The sequence below is a fragment of the Acanthochromis polyacanthus genome, chromosome 17 (assembly GCF_021347895.1).
Source record: "Acanthochromis polyacanthus isolate Apoly-LR-REF ecotype Palm Island chromosome 17, KAUST_Apoly_ChrSc, whole genome shotgun sequence".
Taxonomy (NCBI): Eukaryota; Metazoa; Chordata; class Actinopteri; family Pomacentridae; genus Acanthochromis; species Acanthochromis polyacanthus.
Window position 1 is genome coordinate 28,693,363 of NC_067129.1, and position 16,636 is coordinate 28,709,998.

Sequence of the window (16,636 nt, forward strand, 5' to 3'; positions counted from 1 at the left end):
GGACAACAACATTGTCATGTAACGTAACCACTGAAGTGATTATATTTGCACTCGTTACAATAAAGGGGCACCACCTCAGTTTAGATGAGGAAAATTTTCAATTTAAGTAAGAATCTAAAGGAGAATCGAATTGAGATATAAATGGTCAGTCTGATATCTGAAAGTCTAGAATTCTCGGTTGAAATTGACTTCAATTCTCACACACAGAAAATGCACAAGACCACTGATTGGTCTAAATGAAAATATTTATTAACTATTCTACCAAAACAAAACAGGTGAGTTATATGCAGTGAAAAATGCAACATGTGTGTATGTGCATGAAGGCGTGTGTGTGTGCATGTACCGGGCTTTGCAAAAGTTCTGTTACACTTGGTTTCATGATCTTTAGAGACGTTTACGTGTCAGAGTGAAAAATTCCATTAAATAAACTGAAAGTTCTACCTTATAGGCAGGTGTCCTTAATACAAATTTTTGTAGCTTTCTTTCACCAAGAAACACTGTGTAAATGTCTTGTACATGCTTCAATCTGCTATTTTACATGTTTGATCAGAATCCAGCCCTGATGTCATTCACAGGCCAATATACAGTCACAGTCATAGCGCCACCTGATGGATGGACAGGAAGTGATGTCTAAATAGCCTGGACATGGTCCAGTCTGACTGAAACTTTGTTTGTGATCAGCCCTGATGAATTCGATAGACTAATTTCCAGTCATAGTGATAGCGCCACCTGGTGCACATGCTTGGATTCACTGTCCAGCAAGGATGCGAGGACCTCTTCAATGCTGCTTGCAGCTTCAATTTTTTTATGGTTCTTTGGTGTCTGTGTGGCTCGATAGTGCCGCCTGTAAAAATCAGAGTATTTACCTCAACATAGAGAACTAATCAGAACAACTTTAGATGTGATCGGTGTCGCCTCAAGAGCTCTTTGATGTAAAATTAACAGAACCGTGAGATTATTGAACAACATCTATATCTCAGTACTAGTCACAGCGCCACCTACTGGACACAGCAATTCAGCCTTAGGAAACAATTAGAACTATTTAAAACAAGGATTTAACGTTGTCATGGGGAACAATCAGGCGAGCCGGGTAGGTGAATCCTGTGCGTATGCCAGCATCTTTCAGTCTTTTTCTGGTGGCTTCAAAAAGTTGATGCTGCTTCATAATCTCCTAAGGAAAGTCCGGGAAAATATGGATGTGCTGGCCCTGATACATCAAAGGAGCCTGTTGCTTTGCTAGCTGCATGATGAGCTCCTTCATACGGTCGTCATGAATCCTGACAATCGAAACACGGGGCCTGTTATCATTACTAGCTTGCCGGATACCTAACCTGTGTGCATGGTCAACTTTTACAGGCCTTAGAAAATGTTCCCTTCCAGAAAGAGTAGGGAATAAATTTGCCATAAAATCAATTGGCCGTCCATTGTCAACACTTTCCAGAAAGCTAACAATTTTAATATTCTAGCGTCTGGATCTTTCTTCAAGATTGACAACTTTCTCTTGTAGGGCCTTGTTTGCACCCTCCAGCCTTGTAGCCTGTTGCTCCTGTTTGAGTAGCCGATCATCATGATCGCCGCTTATGTTTTCCACCGCTGTAATGCGGTTGGCATGCTCCGTCAAAGTAGCTTGAGTAGCTTGCAGAGAAGTCTCCAGAGAGTTAAATCTATTGCCCATTTTGTTAATCCTTTCATGTATGGCAGCAAGAACAGCTGAAGTCTCCGGCACATGGTTAGCCTGTGGCTCGGCTAGCCTACCACTGTCCAGAGGCTCGTCATCCAAGACTTTTTCAGTCAATTTCTTCTGTGATGCTAACTTTTTTGGTAGGAGTTAGAAACTTGCGTTATAAGAATCAGTTTCTAAAAGGTTGCCTAGTCAAAGAAGGTGTTTTTTCATGATAATCTAGATTCATCAGTGAGGAGCCTTACCAAAATGCATCTACTCTCTCATTTGTACGGTGGCCGACAGGGGCCAACGATCTGCAACTTTCCAAAACTCCTCAGTTTAGGAAAACAGCTTCACGTGCAGAAATGATGCAAAATCACAAACTCAAACACAGATCTAAACGAGGTACAAAAGAGGATCGTGGTGCAAATGAAATAACGCGCTGAAAAAAAAAACGCGCTGCTGAAAGAGGAACGATGCAAAGGAGAAAACGATCTCCAAACCAAAAAACGATCTGCAAATCAAGTAACGATTCCAAAACAAGAAACGATCTCCAAAACAAAGAAACGATCTGCAAACTAAGAAACGATTTCCAGAACATGAAACGATTTCCAAACCAAGAAACGATCTGCAAACTAAAAAACGATTTCAAAACCAAGAAACGATCTTCCAATGAAAAACGCTGCATTACCAGTCACTACGAACGGAGCAGGGGACGCTCCCGGCGTAACAGATGGGATGGAGAGAGAGACAGGACCGGACAGCTGCCTGAACCAGTGTCTTTACCTGAACGACTGTGCATTAAAATACAACGGGAACGGTAATGTGACTTTCATTCCAGTATATTTATTATGATTATGTTTGTATCACTACATATAATGTTTAAATAAAATTACTTTCTGTAGGACATTTTAGTACACCTAAAATGCCAGTTACTGAAGCAGGATAGTGATATTTAGAAGTAATTTTGTATACAAAAACATGATCTGAACATTTCAAGCCCACTTATAATCATTTTGTGTTACAAAATCCTGAATGTGTTTACCTGCACTGGTTCTGGGTTGTGCAACATCAACTTGTGCATCAGTAGCAGGTGTCTCCACTTTGACATGCTTTAAAAAAGTTACATTTTTGCCACATGCACAGCAAAAGGCATCAGAAGCTCCAAGCACAGATCCACAGAATGGACAGTACATCTGCAAAAGAAAAAAGACATGGTTTAGGTATGGAGGACTGTAATAAGGGAATCTCTAATAAATTTAGCTCATTTCTCAGGCTAATCTACAAATGCAAATGTGCTGCCTTGCAACGTCTGGTGTAACATACAATAAAATAAATGCCACGTATGTGCAGCATTATATGTAGTGATACAAACATAATCATAATAAATATACTGGAATGAAAGTCACATTACCGTTCCCGTTGTATTTTAATGCACAGTCGTTCAGGTAAAGACACTGGTTCAGACAGCTGTCCGGTCCTGTCTCTCTCTCCATCCCATCTGTTACGCCGGGAGCGTCCCCTGCTCCGTTCGTAGTGACCGGTAATGCAGCGTTTTTCATTTGAAGATCGTTTCTTGGTTTTGAAATCGTTTTTTAGTTTGCAGATCGTTTCTTGGTTTGGAAATCGTTTCATGTTCTGGAAATCGTTTCTTAGTTTGCAGATCATTTCTTTGTTTTGCAGATCGTTTCTTGGTTTTGAAATCGTTTTTTAGTTTGCAGATCGTTTTTTGGTTTGGAGATCGTTTTCTCCTTTGCATCGTTCCTCTTTCAGCAGCGCGTTTTGTTTATTTTCAGCGCGTTATTTCATTTGCACCACGATCCTCTTTTGTACCTCATTTAGACCTGTGTTTGAGTTTGTGATTTTGCATCGTTTCTGTACTTGAAGCTGTTTTCCTAAACTGAGGAGTTTTGGAAAGTTGCAGATCGTTGGCCCCTGTCGGCCACCGTACATTTGCGCCACTAAACACTAAGTTAACAGAAACTGAACACCAAAACATGAAGCTCAAAAGGAGACAAAGAAAACATAAAATACACAAAACTACAACTCGAGGCCTAACTGACTGAACTGCAAACAAAAACCACAGCTGAACAAAACCCAATAGAACACTAACCAGAAACACAAGAACAGACTGAATTAGGAATGAATGAGGTGAATGCAGTGAAACTGGTGGAGGGATGTGTCAAGGCTGACAGTCTGACAGAGAGTAAAGTCTGGAAGTCTGAGCTGGATTTTGATGAGAGGAGAGTTGATTGGAGGCAGGAGAACCAGCCTCTGCTCAGCTGTTGCTGATTAGGAAGAAGTTCTCAGAGAAGGTTAGAGAGGGAAAGGAGGAGCACAGATCCTGACACTTAGGGGCCATTTACACGAGGACCATCTTAACAGAAAACGCAAAAGTGGCGTCTTGTCATTTCACGTTTAGACGAGCGGTTTTGAAGGAAATCTGCGTATATACGGTGACTCTATAGTGTGTGGAATTCGATTGGATATGCATGCCAGGCAGCTGGGTGGAGCTGTGATAAAACTCTGCCATGTCTACATGCATGCGTACTATCTCCCTTTTCGGATCTCCGCCGCAGTAAATGTTCATGAATGGAATCTGTACAGATTCTGCACGTTTGTTGGTACGACTCCTGTAGTGTACATAGAGCTGCCAGAGTTGCTTAAAGTTACGAAGGATGGAAATAATCACACATCTTTGTTTACGTCCTTGTACCAGCTGGTAAACCAAAGCACTGGCGCACGTATGTGACGTGGTCAGATCTCGGCAAAGTTTTGCATTTTGCTGTTTAGACGGAAACGTAACGGCGGAGCGTTTTCTACTTTTCCACTCCGGAGGCCGGTTTCAAATTTTGGCGTTTTTAAAGCCCCCAAAACGCCATCCTCGTATAAACGATAGGGTGTTTTGTTGAAATATTTTTACGTTTTTACCTGCAAGCATCTTCGTGTAAACGGCCCCCTAGTTTCTAAAAGAATTTAAAGAGAATTCTCCTTCCTGGTGACCTTCCTCTTTATCTTCCAGAATCTTTTAGAGACCAGAGAACTCAGGACCCAGACCTGGACCTGCATCCAGCTGTGTGTCCTTAAAGAGTGACTGGTCTAAGGGTTTTGAGATAATTTTTAAAGGAGAACAAGGTCCTGCTGCAGAGGGGTAAGATGTTCAGAACAAGGTTTCAGAGCTGCTACTTTGATAACAGATTGACTCCTCATCAAAGGGACAAATGTTTTGAAGAAGTGATGTTAATAACGTGAACATCATCCACAGAGACATTAAGAACAGAACCAGATGGATCACAGCAAGAACTCTGAGTTCACTAAAATATCAAGAAATAGTTTTACTGGACAAAACTCCAGTTCTGTGATCATATAAGCCTTGTTAGCCCACATGTTAGCCTATAGAATTAATTCTACATTTTTGATGGAGACAACTGATGCTGGACGAGGATGGAGAGGACAGAAAAATGGTTCTTGTTGTCCTCTCTGAGTTTAATCAGTCAGCATCCAGACCTACAGAGCAGTTTTTCAGGTTCTCTCAGAAGTTCCAACCCTGGAGGAGGAACTTTGAACTCCTATAAACAATCCTGAAAGAGGTTCTACAGGGACAGTTCCTGTGGTCAGAACAAAGATTGATGATGAGCCAAAATGAAGAGAAAGTTCCTGCAGAGGAAAACAGACTAATGTTGGAATCTCTAATGAACATCATGGACCTTCAGCTGGTGTTTGTCTCTGTGTGATAAAGTGAGTTAACTGTTGATGTTGATCCACAGAGTGGAGCAGCAGAACTCAGAGGTTCCCAGAGCTCAGTCTGTCCAGCAGCATGACCTGGACTCCATATTCATGGTGAGTTTATGGACAACAAGTTGTTCTCTATCTGTTGTGTTCAGGCATCTCCACGCTGGTCTTTGTAGACCAGTGGACTGTCAGTGTGTCCAACCAACCCAGTCTCACGGGGATTCGTGAAACTGTCACGTAAGTTTTAGTTTCGGTTTCGTGCGCACCAACACGATTTCGTCATGTTTTTCGTGCCGCTCACCACGAAATGTTTTTCGCTGTGGTAATCACATCTGAAAGTGGTTTATACCGGCGGATTCATGACGATCTAAGCTGTCCATCGGCGTATACTGCTTGTGTGATCGCGTTTGCGGCCGCCGGCCGCCGGACATTCTTGAAATTCCTATGCAAATTGGTAAGTGTACCACCGGCTTATGGTTAGGTTATGGTTAGGTTATGGTTAGGGTTATGGTTAGGGTTATGTTTAGGGACGATGTCATGCAAAATATAGCGTTGGATTCGCCACGGTTTTACATTAAAAATATAATATACACATTCTTTTGAAATACGTTCTGAGTGGCACGAAAAGTCCGCCGTTTAAAATACATTGGTGCGAATTTCGTGGTGAGCGGCACGAAAAACATGACGAAATCGTGTTGGTGCGCACGAAACCGAAACTAAAACTTACGTGTCAGTTTCACGAATCCTCGTGAGATCGGGCTCGTCCAACATGGATCTGATGTTTGGCTCCATGATTTGACTCTGATGGACTCATTGACACATTTCTCTGTTCCAGCTGCTGGAGGACAACATGGTGACTTTTGTGAAGAAGGAGCTGAAGAAGATACAGAAGCTTGTGAGTCCAGATTACCCAGAATGCTCAGAGAGTCAAAAGGAGGATGAGGAGGAGTTGGAGGGTGATGATGAAGATCAGAGGAGTAGCAGAGAGATGTTTCAGCAGATCACAGTGTTGTTCCTGAGGAGGATGAAGCAGGAGGAGCTGGCTGACTTTCTGCAGAGCAGTAAGAGGATTTGTGTAAAGACTGAAGCTGCTGATCAACAGAACATTTACTAAAGTCTCAGAATATCTTCACACAATCAGTCTTTAGGGGACAAACTGTCACCTTCAAGGTTCAAGGTTTTATTGTACCAAATGGTAAAATTGTTGTGCAAAAAGGAACTCGGTGATCCCAACAACAAATGAAATGACAAAACACCCAACAAACAGTCATACCAGACAAATCACACAAAAAGCATAATTAATCAGAAAAAGGAAAAGGGAAACTGCTCCAACATATCCTGATCTACCTAAAATCAATCTGCACAAGAGGGTTCACCTGGTGGACTTGCAGTTAAGCATTAAAATAGCTAAGGGTACAAAACTGCACCTATAGCGTTTTGTCCGTCCCTTAGGGACCACAAACCGGCAGCCCGAACTAAGGAGCTGGAACTCTCCATTCAGGGGATGTGAGCAGTCTTTTAGAATGGAGGTGGCTTTGCGCTGCAGCTGTGTGCTATACAAGGCTGGCATAGTGGGTTGAGGCTTCCCAATTAACCGACCAGCCCACTTTATAATTTGGTTGAGGGAATTTTTGTCCTGTAGAGACAAATTTCCAAACCAGGTAACCAGGGCAAAAGATAATACCGACTGAATAAAAGCACAATAAATCAGGGTCAGCATAGATCTAGCAATATTAAAACGGGACAGTTTCCACAAGTAAAATAAACGGTGATGTCCCTTCTTGCACAGCTCTTCACAATTCCTGCAAACAGTCAATTTGGCATCAATAACAGTCCCAAGGTATTTGTAGCAATCCACACGACAGGCTGGCCCTTAATGATTGTGGGGTCACAGTTTGGAGCCTGTGTTCTGAAATCAATGAACATGTCCTTCATCTTTGACGTGTTCAGCACCAAGAAGGAAAGGTCACACCAACTGATGAAATCCTGCAGGACTGGGCCATGGCTGGATTCATTATTATGCAGCAAACTGACAATCACAGTGTCATCTGCAAATTTTAAAATGTGTCTATTTTCATAAACACTTTTGCACATGTTTGGGTAAAGGATAAAAAGTAAAGGGGAGAGAACACATCCCTGAGGACAGCCAGTGGAGGAACATAGGGACTCTGATAAAATGCCGTTCACTTTGACTCTCTGTGTTCTTTATGTTAAAAAATCTGAAATCCAACCCACCAAGTTATGGCTCAAGTTAAAGTGCTCAATGAGCCGTGAGGCTAAAATGTGAGGTTGGATGGAGTCACTTTATTGCTGCTTTGGTGCTTTAATATCCAGGTTACTTCTACTTCACTGATTCTTTCTTGTGTTTTCTTTCAGGACTACCTGCAGTCTGTAGACTTAAACTTAAATCTTCTCTGAAGAAGAAGTTCCAGAGAGTGTTTGAGGGCATCGCTAAAGCAGGACAGCCGACCCTCCTGAATGAGATTTACACAGAGCTGTACATCACAGAGGGAGGGACTGCAGAGGTCAATGATGAACATGAGGTCAGACAGATTGAAGCAGCATCCAGGAAAGCAGACAGAGCAGAAACAAGCATCAGACCAGAAGACATCTTTAGAGGGTCACCTGGAAGAGATGGACCAATCAGAACAGTGATGACAAAGGGAGTGGCTGGCATCGGGAAAAACAGTGTTAACACAGAAGTTGACTCTGGACTGGGCTGAAGACAAAAGCAACCAGGACATCCACTTCATGTTTCCATTGACTTTCAGAGAGCTGAATGTGCTGAAAGAGAGAAAGTTCAGCTTGGTGGAACTTGTTCATCACTTCTTCAGTGAAACCAAAGCAGCAGGAATCTGCAGCTTTGAAGACTTCCAGGTTGTGTTGATCTTTGATGGTCTGGATGAGTGTCGCCTTCCTCTGGACTTCCACAACAATGAGGTCCTGACTGATGTTACAGAGTCCACCTCAGTGGATGTGCTGCTGACAAACCTGATCAGGGGGAAGCTGCTTCCCTCTGCTCGCCTCTGGATAACCACACGACCTGCAGCAGCCAATCAGATCCCTCCTGACTGTGTGGACATGGTGACGGAGGTCAGAGGGTTCAGTGACCCACAGAAGGAGGAGTACTTCAGGAAGCGATCCAGAGATGAGGAGCAGGCCAGCAGTATCATCTCCCACATGAAGACATCACGAAGCCTCCACATCATGTGCCACATCCCAGTGTTCTGCTGGATCACTGCTACAGTTTTGGAGAAGCTGCTGAGAACCAGAGAAGGGGGAGAGCTGCCCAGGACAATGACTGAGATGTTCATCCACTACCTGGTGGTTCAGGTCAAAGTCAAGAAGGTCAAGTATGAAGGTGGAGCTGAGACAGATCCACACTGGAGTCCAGACAGCATTAAGATGATTGAGTCTCTGGGAAAACTGGCTTTTAATCAGCTGCAGAGAGGAAACCTGATCTTCTATGAGTCCGACCTGACAGAGTGTGGCATCGATGTGGAAGCAGCCTCAGTGTACTCAGGAGTGTTCACACAGATCTTTAAAGAGGAGAGAGGGCTGTACCAGGACAAGGTGTTCTGCTTCGTCCATCTGAGCGTTCAGGAGTTTCTGGCTGCTCTTCATGTCCATCAGATCTTCATCAACACTGGAATCAACTTGCTGGAAGAACAACAAACAACATCTCGTTGGTCTGAACTGTCCCAAAGTAAATCAACAGTTTTCTACCAGAGAGCTGTAGACGAGGCCTTACAGAGTCCAAACGGACACCTGGACTTGTTCTTGCGCTTCCTCCTGGGTCTGTCACTGCCAACCAATCAGAAACTTCTTCAAGGCCTGTTGACAGAGACAGGAAGGAGCTCACAGACCAATAAGAAAACAGTGGAGTACATCAAGAAGAAGATCAGTGAGGATTTGTCTGCAGAGAGAAGCATCAATCTGTTCCACTGTCTGTATGAACTGAAGGATTTTTCTCTAGTGGAGGAGATCCAACAGTCCCTGAGATCAGGACGTCTGTCCACAGATAAACTGTCTCCTGCTCATTGGTCAGCTCTGGTCTTCATCTTACTGTCATCAGGAGAAGATCTGGAGGAGTTTGACCTGAAGAAATACTCTGCTTCAGAGGATGTTCTTCTGAGTGTGCTGCCAGTGGTCAAAGCCGCCAAGAAAGTTGTGTAAGTAGTTGGATACTGAAGATCATTTTTCATTTTTGCTGCTGTTTCATCAGTATAATCTGCTTTTTGTCTCTTCAGACTGAGTGGCTGTAATCTGTCAGAGAGAAGCTGTGGAGCTCTGTCCTCAGTCCTCAGCTCCCAGTCCTCCAGTGTGACAGAGCTGGACCTGAGTAACAACAACCTGCAGGATTCAGGAGTGGAGAGTCTTTCTGCTGGACTGGAGAGTCCACACTGTAAACTGGAAGCTCTCAGGTCAGGACTCATTGAAACTGATTTGATTTCTGTCATTGGATTGACAACTAACCTAAGTAGAATAATTTCTGCTGATGTGATTCATGAAATGACCTTTAACGTCTTCAGGACTTCATCAGAGTTTATTTCTGAAGTGATTAAATCCCAGTAGTCATTGAACATTTTGGTTCAGATGTCTTAAATCTGCACCAAAATGTAACTGGAAGACAAAGAAGAAAACAAAGAGTGAGAAACATCCAGCCAAATGTTGTCCATCAGGTCTGTGTTGTTTTGTGTGTGCAGGCTGTCAGGCTGTCTGGTCACAGAGGAAGGCTGTGCTTCTCTGGCCTCAGCTCTGAGCTTCAAGACATCAAATCTGAGAGAGCTGGACCTGAGCTACAACCATCCAGGAGACTCAGGAGAGAAGATGCTGTTGGCTAAAGTGGAGGATCCGCACTGTAGACTGGAAACTCTCAGGTACAGACAGACACTCCCAGGAAACTGTTAGCCTAGCTTAGCATAAAGAATGAAAACAGAAGGAAACTTTGACCCTTGCTTAGCAAAAAAAACATCAAACTCATTTCAATTTAGTTCCATTTTATATAGCAGCAAATACAATTCAGATTTTCTCAAGATGCTTACAGAATCCAAATTCCTGAACTCCCAGAGCAAGCCCTGAGACAGGGTCGGCAACCTATGGCTCGCGAGCCAGATGTGGCTCTTTTGATGACTGCATCTGGCTCGCAGATAAATCTTAGCTGACATTTCTTAACATGATAATGTAACCCAATAATGTCTCAGCTAAGGAATAAATGACAACGCCACTCTGGAAAGGCCCAGAGACTGTAAAGAGTTACTAAAACTAAACCTACACAGGTAAGTTCCACAAAGAAAACAGAGACGTGGTTTATAATTCTATGAAGCAGGAAGGGCCATCCTTCTTGCCAATTTTATTCAAATGATGTGGTTCAGGAGGAAAAAGGAATAAACTTAAGGTCACTTAACTTAAGGCCTCCCTGATTCCACAATAATAAGAGGAAGGGGAAGGTGAACAGATCTAAAACATAAAATATGCAGAGGTGTCACCAGCATTTAAAACAAGGGCAGCATACAAAAACAAGGCATGCAAAAAACTACAGGTAAACCCACTAAAACCAATGGTAACAAAGAAATAAAAACCACACGGCTACCGATCAAATATTAGGGCTAATACCTCTGCATAAGAGTATATATATACACAACAAAAGCTGGAATATACAGCAAACTAAGTTAGATAAAAGAGAACACCTTCCATAAACTCATTGAGTAAAACCTAGCACCAATAAACCACACCAAAAAGAATTAAAACACCAGTGACTGCATAACATAAAAACGAAGCAGCAGCGGCAACTGCAAAGACAGAAATATGTTAGTTCCATATTTTTTATACACACTGGTACTGAGCATTTACAAATAATAAAAACAACATTACCTTGGCTGTACAGCACCCACTGACAACACACCAACCCCTGGAGACGATCGGCTTCTGTAGTTCAGTGCAACAAGAGATGATTCTGATGTCTATCTGATGCCCATACTTAAGCAGAGTGTTTGTCCTTTCCCTGATTAGGAAACACATTACAGGTGTGAGGCTGCCGGTAAGGCACCGGGAGGTGCCAACGTGTGGAGATAGACACAGCGACCCCCAGTTGTGGGCAGACCCAACCCACCGGTTACAATAAGTAATGAATAATTCCACCGCCTCCTTTATCAACTTGCTAGCTAGCTGAGCAAAGTCTTTTGCCAAAGAAGATGGCGAAAAGAAAATAAGATGAGGAATACCGTACATTTCCAGTCGGAATGAACAGAAGAATTTGCCTTTGTGAAGAGAGCAGGTTCTGTGGTCTGTCTAATATGCAATGATAAAGTTTCATCGATGAACGGTCAAATATAAAGCGACACTTCGACGGATGCCATGCTACATTTGCATCGAAATATCCAGCGGGGGACAGCAGGAAGAAGGCATGCCAGAAGCAACAGTGCAGAGTGCAAGCTAGTCAGCAGCAATTCTGTGTACGGACTAGACAAGGTCACTTTATTTCAGCTAGCTTTGCTGGTTCTTTAGCAATAGTTAGGAACTGAAAGCTATTCACAGATGCCAAAAATATTCATGCTTGAAGTGTCCAGTGAAATTTTTGATGACTTTTTGGATAAAGACAAGGTAATCAAATGAATAAAAGACATGCCTGTGTCAGCATAAACTGATCATGATTGTCGTGTTGTGTCAAATAAACAGACCTTTAGTTCTGTTTTATGTTCTGTATTTGCACATATTCCATGTTAGCATTCCTGCCTTCTGTCTCGTTCACTTCTCGTCTTCAAGCCACATCTTCTTGCTGCTCTCGCACTAACTCAATAACAGTACTATACTACATTTTCCTCCTTTGCTTAGAACAAAAGCCATCTGCAATATTCTTGAAAGAATCTCAACTTTTTTCCCACTCTAAATATTAAAATATTCCTTTTTTATATAACAGTCAGTGATATTAACAAATAATTCACTGAATCAGAACATTTTCTTTCTTACTTTCTTTTTTTTGTCTCTGTAATGGATGGGCTTTCTGATTATACGGTCCTTCTTGGTTGTGTTGACATCAGAAACCGGTGGGTCAGGCTCAGGTGGTATCTCAACTGCAGATGCGGTCTCAGCCATTGGAACACTTGTTGTGTCCTTGTTTTGAGCGTTGTGGACCAGTGGAGGCTCAGGAACATCAGTCAGTTACCACTGGTGTGTGTCGAAGATGTTTAACATTCCTGATCACTTTTGATCCATCCTCTGTGTGATGAAGGACAGCTGGAAAGGGCCTGCAAAAAGGCAATTGAGACATTGGCCAATCAGAGGCCACTACACTGCTGCTCTGCAGATTAGAACCTTGTTCGTGTTCATGGAGGGACCAGAGGAGAGTATTTGCTGGGACTGCACAGACAAATTTGGTGTTGCTTGTCATTTTCTCTGTGTGCGTGCGTTGTACTGGTAGTTGGATATTTTTTGTGTGTCTTTTTTATTATGATAGTTGTTGTTGCATGTTTATATAATTTCAATATACTTATTGTTTGCTTGACTATTTGTTTCCTGTTATAGAACCACACATAGATGTTCACGTATGATTGCTACTGAATAAAGGGAGAAAAAGGGAACATCTTGTATTGTGTTCTGACCGACGCCCCCTGGCGGCCACAAAATTACTAACCAGTGAAGATTTAGACAGTCCCTGAATCTGCAAAACACTCTGAGTTGACCAGTTCAAAGGACTTGTTGGCGGTGTTTCTTAGAAGAACATAGCAAGTATCTTTGAATGTAGAATCCAGTTTTCCATTCTCCATACTTGCAATGTAAAAAATGTCTCCAACCTTGAAGTTGTGCTCCTTTGCTCCGCTGTTTTGGTCAGCATACTGTATCATTTTGGTTTTGTATTGATGGTTTCTGATATCAGGTGCTTTCTCCATTTCTAGTGGCGTTTCGCCTGCATTCTCCAGATTAGACACTTAGTACGAATGTCTCATCCAAACATGAGCACGGCTGGCATTTCTCCTGAGTCTCTGTGTGGTGTTGAGCGGTATGCCATTAATATCTTTGGAAGCTCCTCTTTCCATACCTTTCCTTCACACTTTGTTACTCTGAAGGAATCTGTTGAACCTCTCAATTTTCCAGTTGCTCTTCTGATATATGGTGATGCTGTGATGTGTTTAATTTCATATTTCTTGAGATAGTCCTCAAAAAGCTGTCCGACAAACTGCCTACCATTATCAGTGAGAGCCTCTAGGGGATAGCCAAATCTAGCAAATATCTTAGTCAGTTCTTTAACCACAGTGGTTTAGGAAATGTTCGATATAAATATAGCCTCCGGAAAAGACGTATAGTAGTCAGTCTCAGTTAGTATGTACTGGTTTTGGATAGGTCCTACCAATCAATACCTATCTTGGTCCATGGTCTCGGTGGTAACTCTAGTGGTTGAAGGGATTGATCTCCATGTAATGGCTGATTAAGCACACAGGCGGAGCAGTTTCTTATCAGTCTGTCTTCATCTCGGTCCATGTTGGGCCAGTAGAATTTGCACCTTAGATATTGTTTTGTACGGACCACTGCTTGGTGAGTCTCGTGTCCAATCCTCAGTGCTTGTTTCACCATTGCCACTAGTAACACTATTCTGTGTCCTGTCAGTACAAGACCATCAAATGTACTCAACTCTCCAGCACATCGGTTGTAAGGCTGTAATTCCTCTGGAATTGGATTCAGCTATTTTCCTGTGTCCACAACCGACTTCAGTTGTCTCAATGTGTCATCCTCTGTCCTCAAAGCTCATGGCTTGTACCTCATGCATCGTCACTGACAGCACTCTGTCCACACACGTTCCACATAGTCACCGTACTCTGTCTCTAGCAAAGAAAGTCATGAGAGTGAATCTGTGACATTGGATTTCCCAACTATGTGTTCGTGGTGGTGACAGCGTAGCTTTCTCTGGCTAAACTTGTAAATTAGGGGTTTGTTGTCAGTTTGCAGAGTAAACGTGCCTCCCCATGAGTACGTTCTAAAATGTTCCACAGCCTATACAGATCCTAGAGCCTCTCGTTCTATCTGAGAATAACGCCGTTCTGTTGGGCTCAAATGAACGGCTAACATAGGCTATTTGTCAGGGCCCTCTCCTCACCCCCCTCTCCCACCTGGCATCCCAGAAAGACCCTTTTCCCATCTCTCTCCTCCCTGTCTCTCCCTCTGTCTCCTCTCCGCTCCTCTGTCTCTGCTTCCTTTCCCAGTGCGACACCTGAGTGGAGCGCGGACTCACACCTGCCTCCACTCAGGTAATCAGCCTTCCCCACGGGAGACATCACTCTGATTACACACCAGCAATAAGAACCGGCTCATCCTTCCACTCCTGCCAGATTGTTGAATACGACTTACTAGTCAGTTCACTCTCTAGCCGCACAGTTGTTCGTTGAGTTTTTGACGTTGTAACACGCTGTGTCCTTTCTCCTGCCTACACTCTGTTGTCCGGGATCCCCGTCACCGACTTCCCTTGTCTGCTCCCCCCAGGAACCATTCGGCACCGTGCAAATCCCCCCTTGGACCCCCCAGTCAGCCCGTATCTCTCTCCTTCCTGAATCCCCCACCTGATCCTCCTCACATCAGCCCAGAACACACAGCAGCACGCCGGCTGCTCTCCACCTCCCGACGCCTCACCCAGAACACCACCTGGACGTCAGCCATCCCCTGGCCACCGAACACCTCGGCTCCCGGATCGCCGTGGGTCCAACTCCTAGCCTCCTCCGGCCCCAGCCCCTTACCGGATCGTCGTTTTCCCCCCACCTGCCGCCGGCCGCCAGGGATCCGTCTCCACCATCGGCCACACTCCGGTCCCTCCTCCCACGGACTGATGGTGACCGCCGATCCCGGCTCCGGCTCAAGGATGAGCTCGCCCCCAAAGGAGGAGGGCTAGGACATCAAGGAGTTGATTGTCCTGGCGATCCGGCTGGATAACAGGCTCCGCGAGTGTTGTCGGGAGAAGAGATCCCAGGCCTCCTCGTCCAACTGGCCCCGCCTCCCAATCCAGCCCCGGACCCCCTATCCTGGCACCCAGGAACCCCACCCTAGAACCAGCCCACCTCGCCCTGCTGTTCCCCAAACCTGGCCGTTGCCTGCCGCCTCCCGTCCAGTCCACGCCGGGGAAGGAACTCATGCAGCTTGGCCGGGCCCACCTCACCGAGGAAAGAAAAAGCGCCCGCGCGCCAGCGAACCGCCTGTCTATAACTGGTGGTGGAGGAGGGACCTATGCGGCCACACTGCCCGCCCAAGCTGGAAAAGCCGTGGCTCAACCAGTGGACCAGTGGGGTCCTGTGAGCCGTAGCCATGCTTAACCTCCCGTCCGACTCACCTCCGGGTGACAACCTCTATCTTCTGTGGGGAGATCACAGCATTATTCAGTCGCGGCGTGGTTTGACTCAGGAGCGGAGGGCACTTCATCGATGAGTCCCTGGTCCGACAATTACATATCCCCACCGAATCCATCCAACCACCTCTCTCTGCATTTTCCCTTAATGGCCGCCGTCTAGCTCACATTAAGGTTCAGACCACCCCTGTCACCATCCGCATATCTGGCAATCAAGCTGAATCCATCTCCCTCTGTTCCCTCCCGAACCTCCATACTCCCTTGGTCCTTGGATTCCCCTGGCTTAAGCTCCACAACCCCCACATCGACCAGGGGAAGATTCTGACCTGGAGCCCCAATTGCCACGCCACCTGCCTAGTTTCAGCCCCCGGTAGTCCTGCGCCTCCAGCCCGTCCTGAACCTCCAAACCTTTCAGGGGTCCCCTCGGAGTATCATGACCTAGCCCCAGCGTTCAACAAGGACCAGGCCCTCTCCCTTCCCCTCACCGACCATACGACTGCGCCATCGAGCTCCAAAAAGATGCCTTTCTGCCTAGTGGAAGGCTTTATAACCTCTCCAAACCAGAACGGATCACGATGGAGGACTACATCAAGGAGTCGTTGGCGGCTGGGCTTATCCGTCCCTCTACCTCCCCTGTCGGCGCTAGATTTTTTTTCGTGGGGAAAAAGGATGGAGGACTTCTCCTCCTAGATTTCGCCTTTACACCACTTCACGGAGCCACCATCTTCACCAAGCTGGAACTGCGTAACACCTACCATCTGGTCCGGATTCGGGAGGGAGATGAGTGGAAGACAGCCTTTAACACCCCCCTGGGGTACTTTGAGTACCTCGTGATGCCCTTCGGCCTTACCAACGCCCCGGCTGTCTTCCAGCATCGAGTCAATGATGTGCTCCGCGACTTCCTGAACCGGTTT

At 44.9% G+C, this 16,636-nt stretch overlaps 2 protein-coding genes across 8 annotated transcripts in view; one reads left to right on the top strand and one right to left on the bottom strand.

Annotated features, from left to right (window-relative positions):
* The window catches only part of LOC110972632 (NLR family CARD domain-containing protein 3-like), a 204,578-nt gene that overhangs the window by 114,005 nt on the left and 73,937 nt on the right, over positions 1-16,636 (bottom strand). The window lies entirely within an intron of this gene.
* LOC110971795 (NLR family CARD domain-containing protein 3-like) overlaps positions 1-16,636 on the top strand; it is a 203,123-nt gene that overhangs the window by 6,884 nt on the left and 179,603 nt on the right. The window contains 6 exon segments of the mRNA XM_051937962.1: positions 5,431-5,503; positions 6,231-6,456; positions 7,772-8,073; positions 8,075-9,567; positions 9,646-9,819; positions 10,102-10,275. Coding sequence (XP_051793922.1) covers positions 5,431-5,503; positions 6,231-6,456; positions 7,772-8,073; positions 8,075-9,567; positions 9,646-9,819; positions 10,102-10,275 — 2,442 coding nt within the window.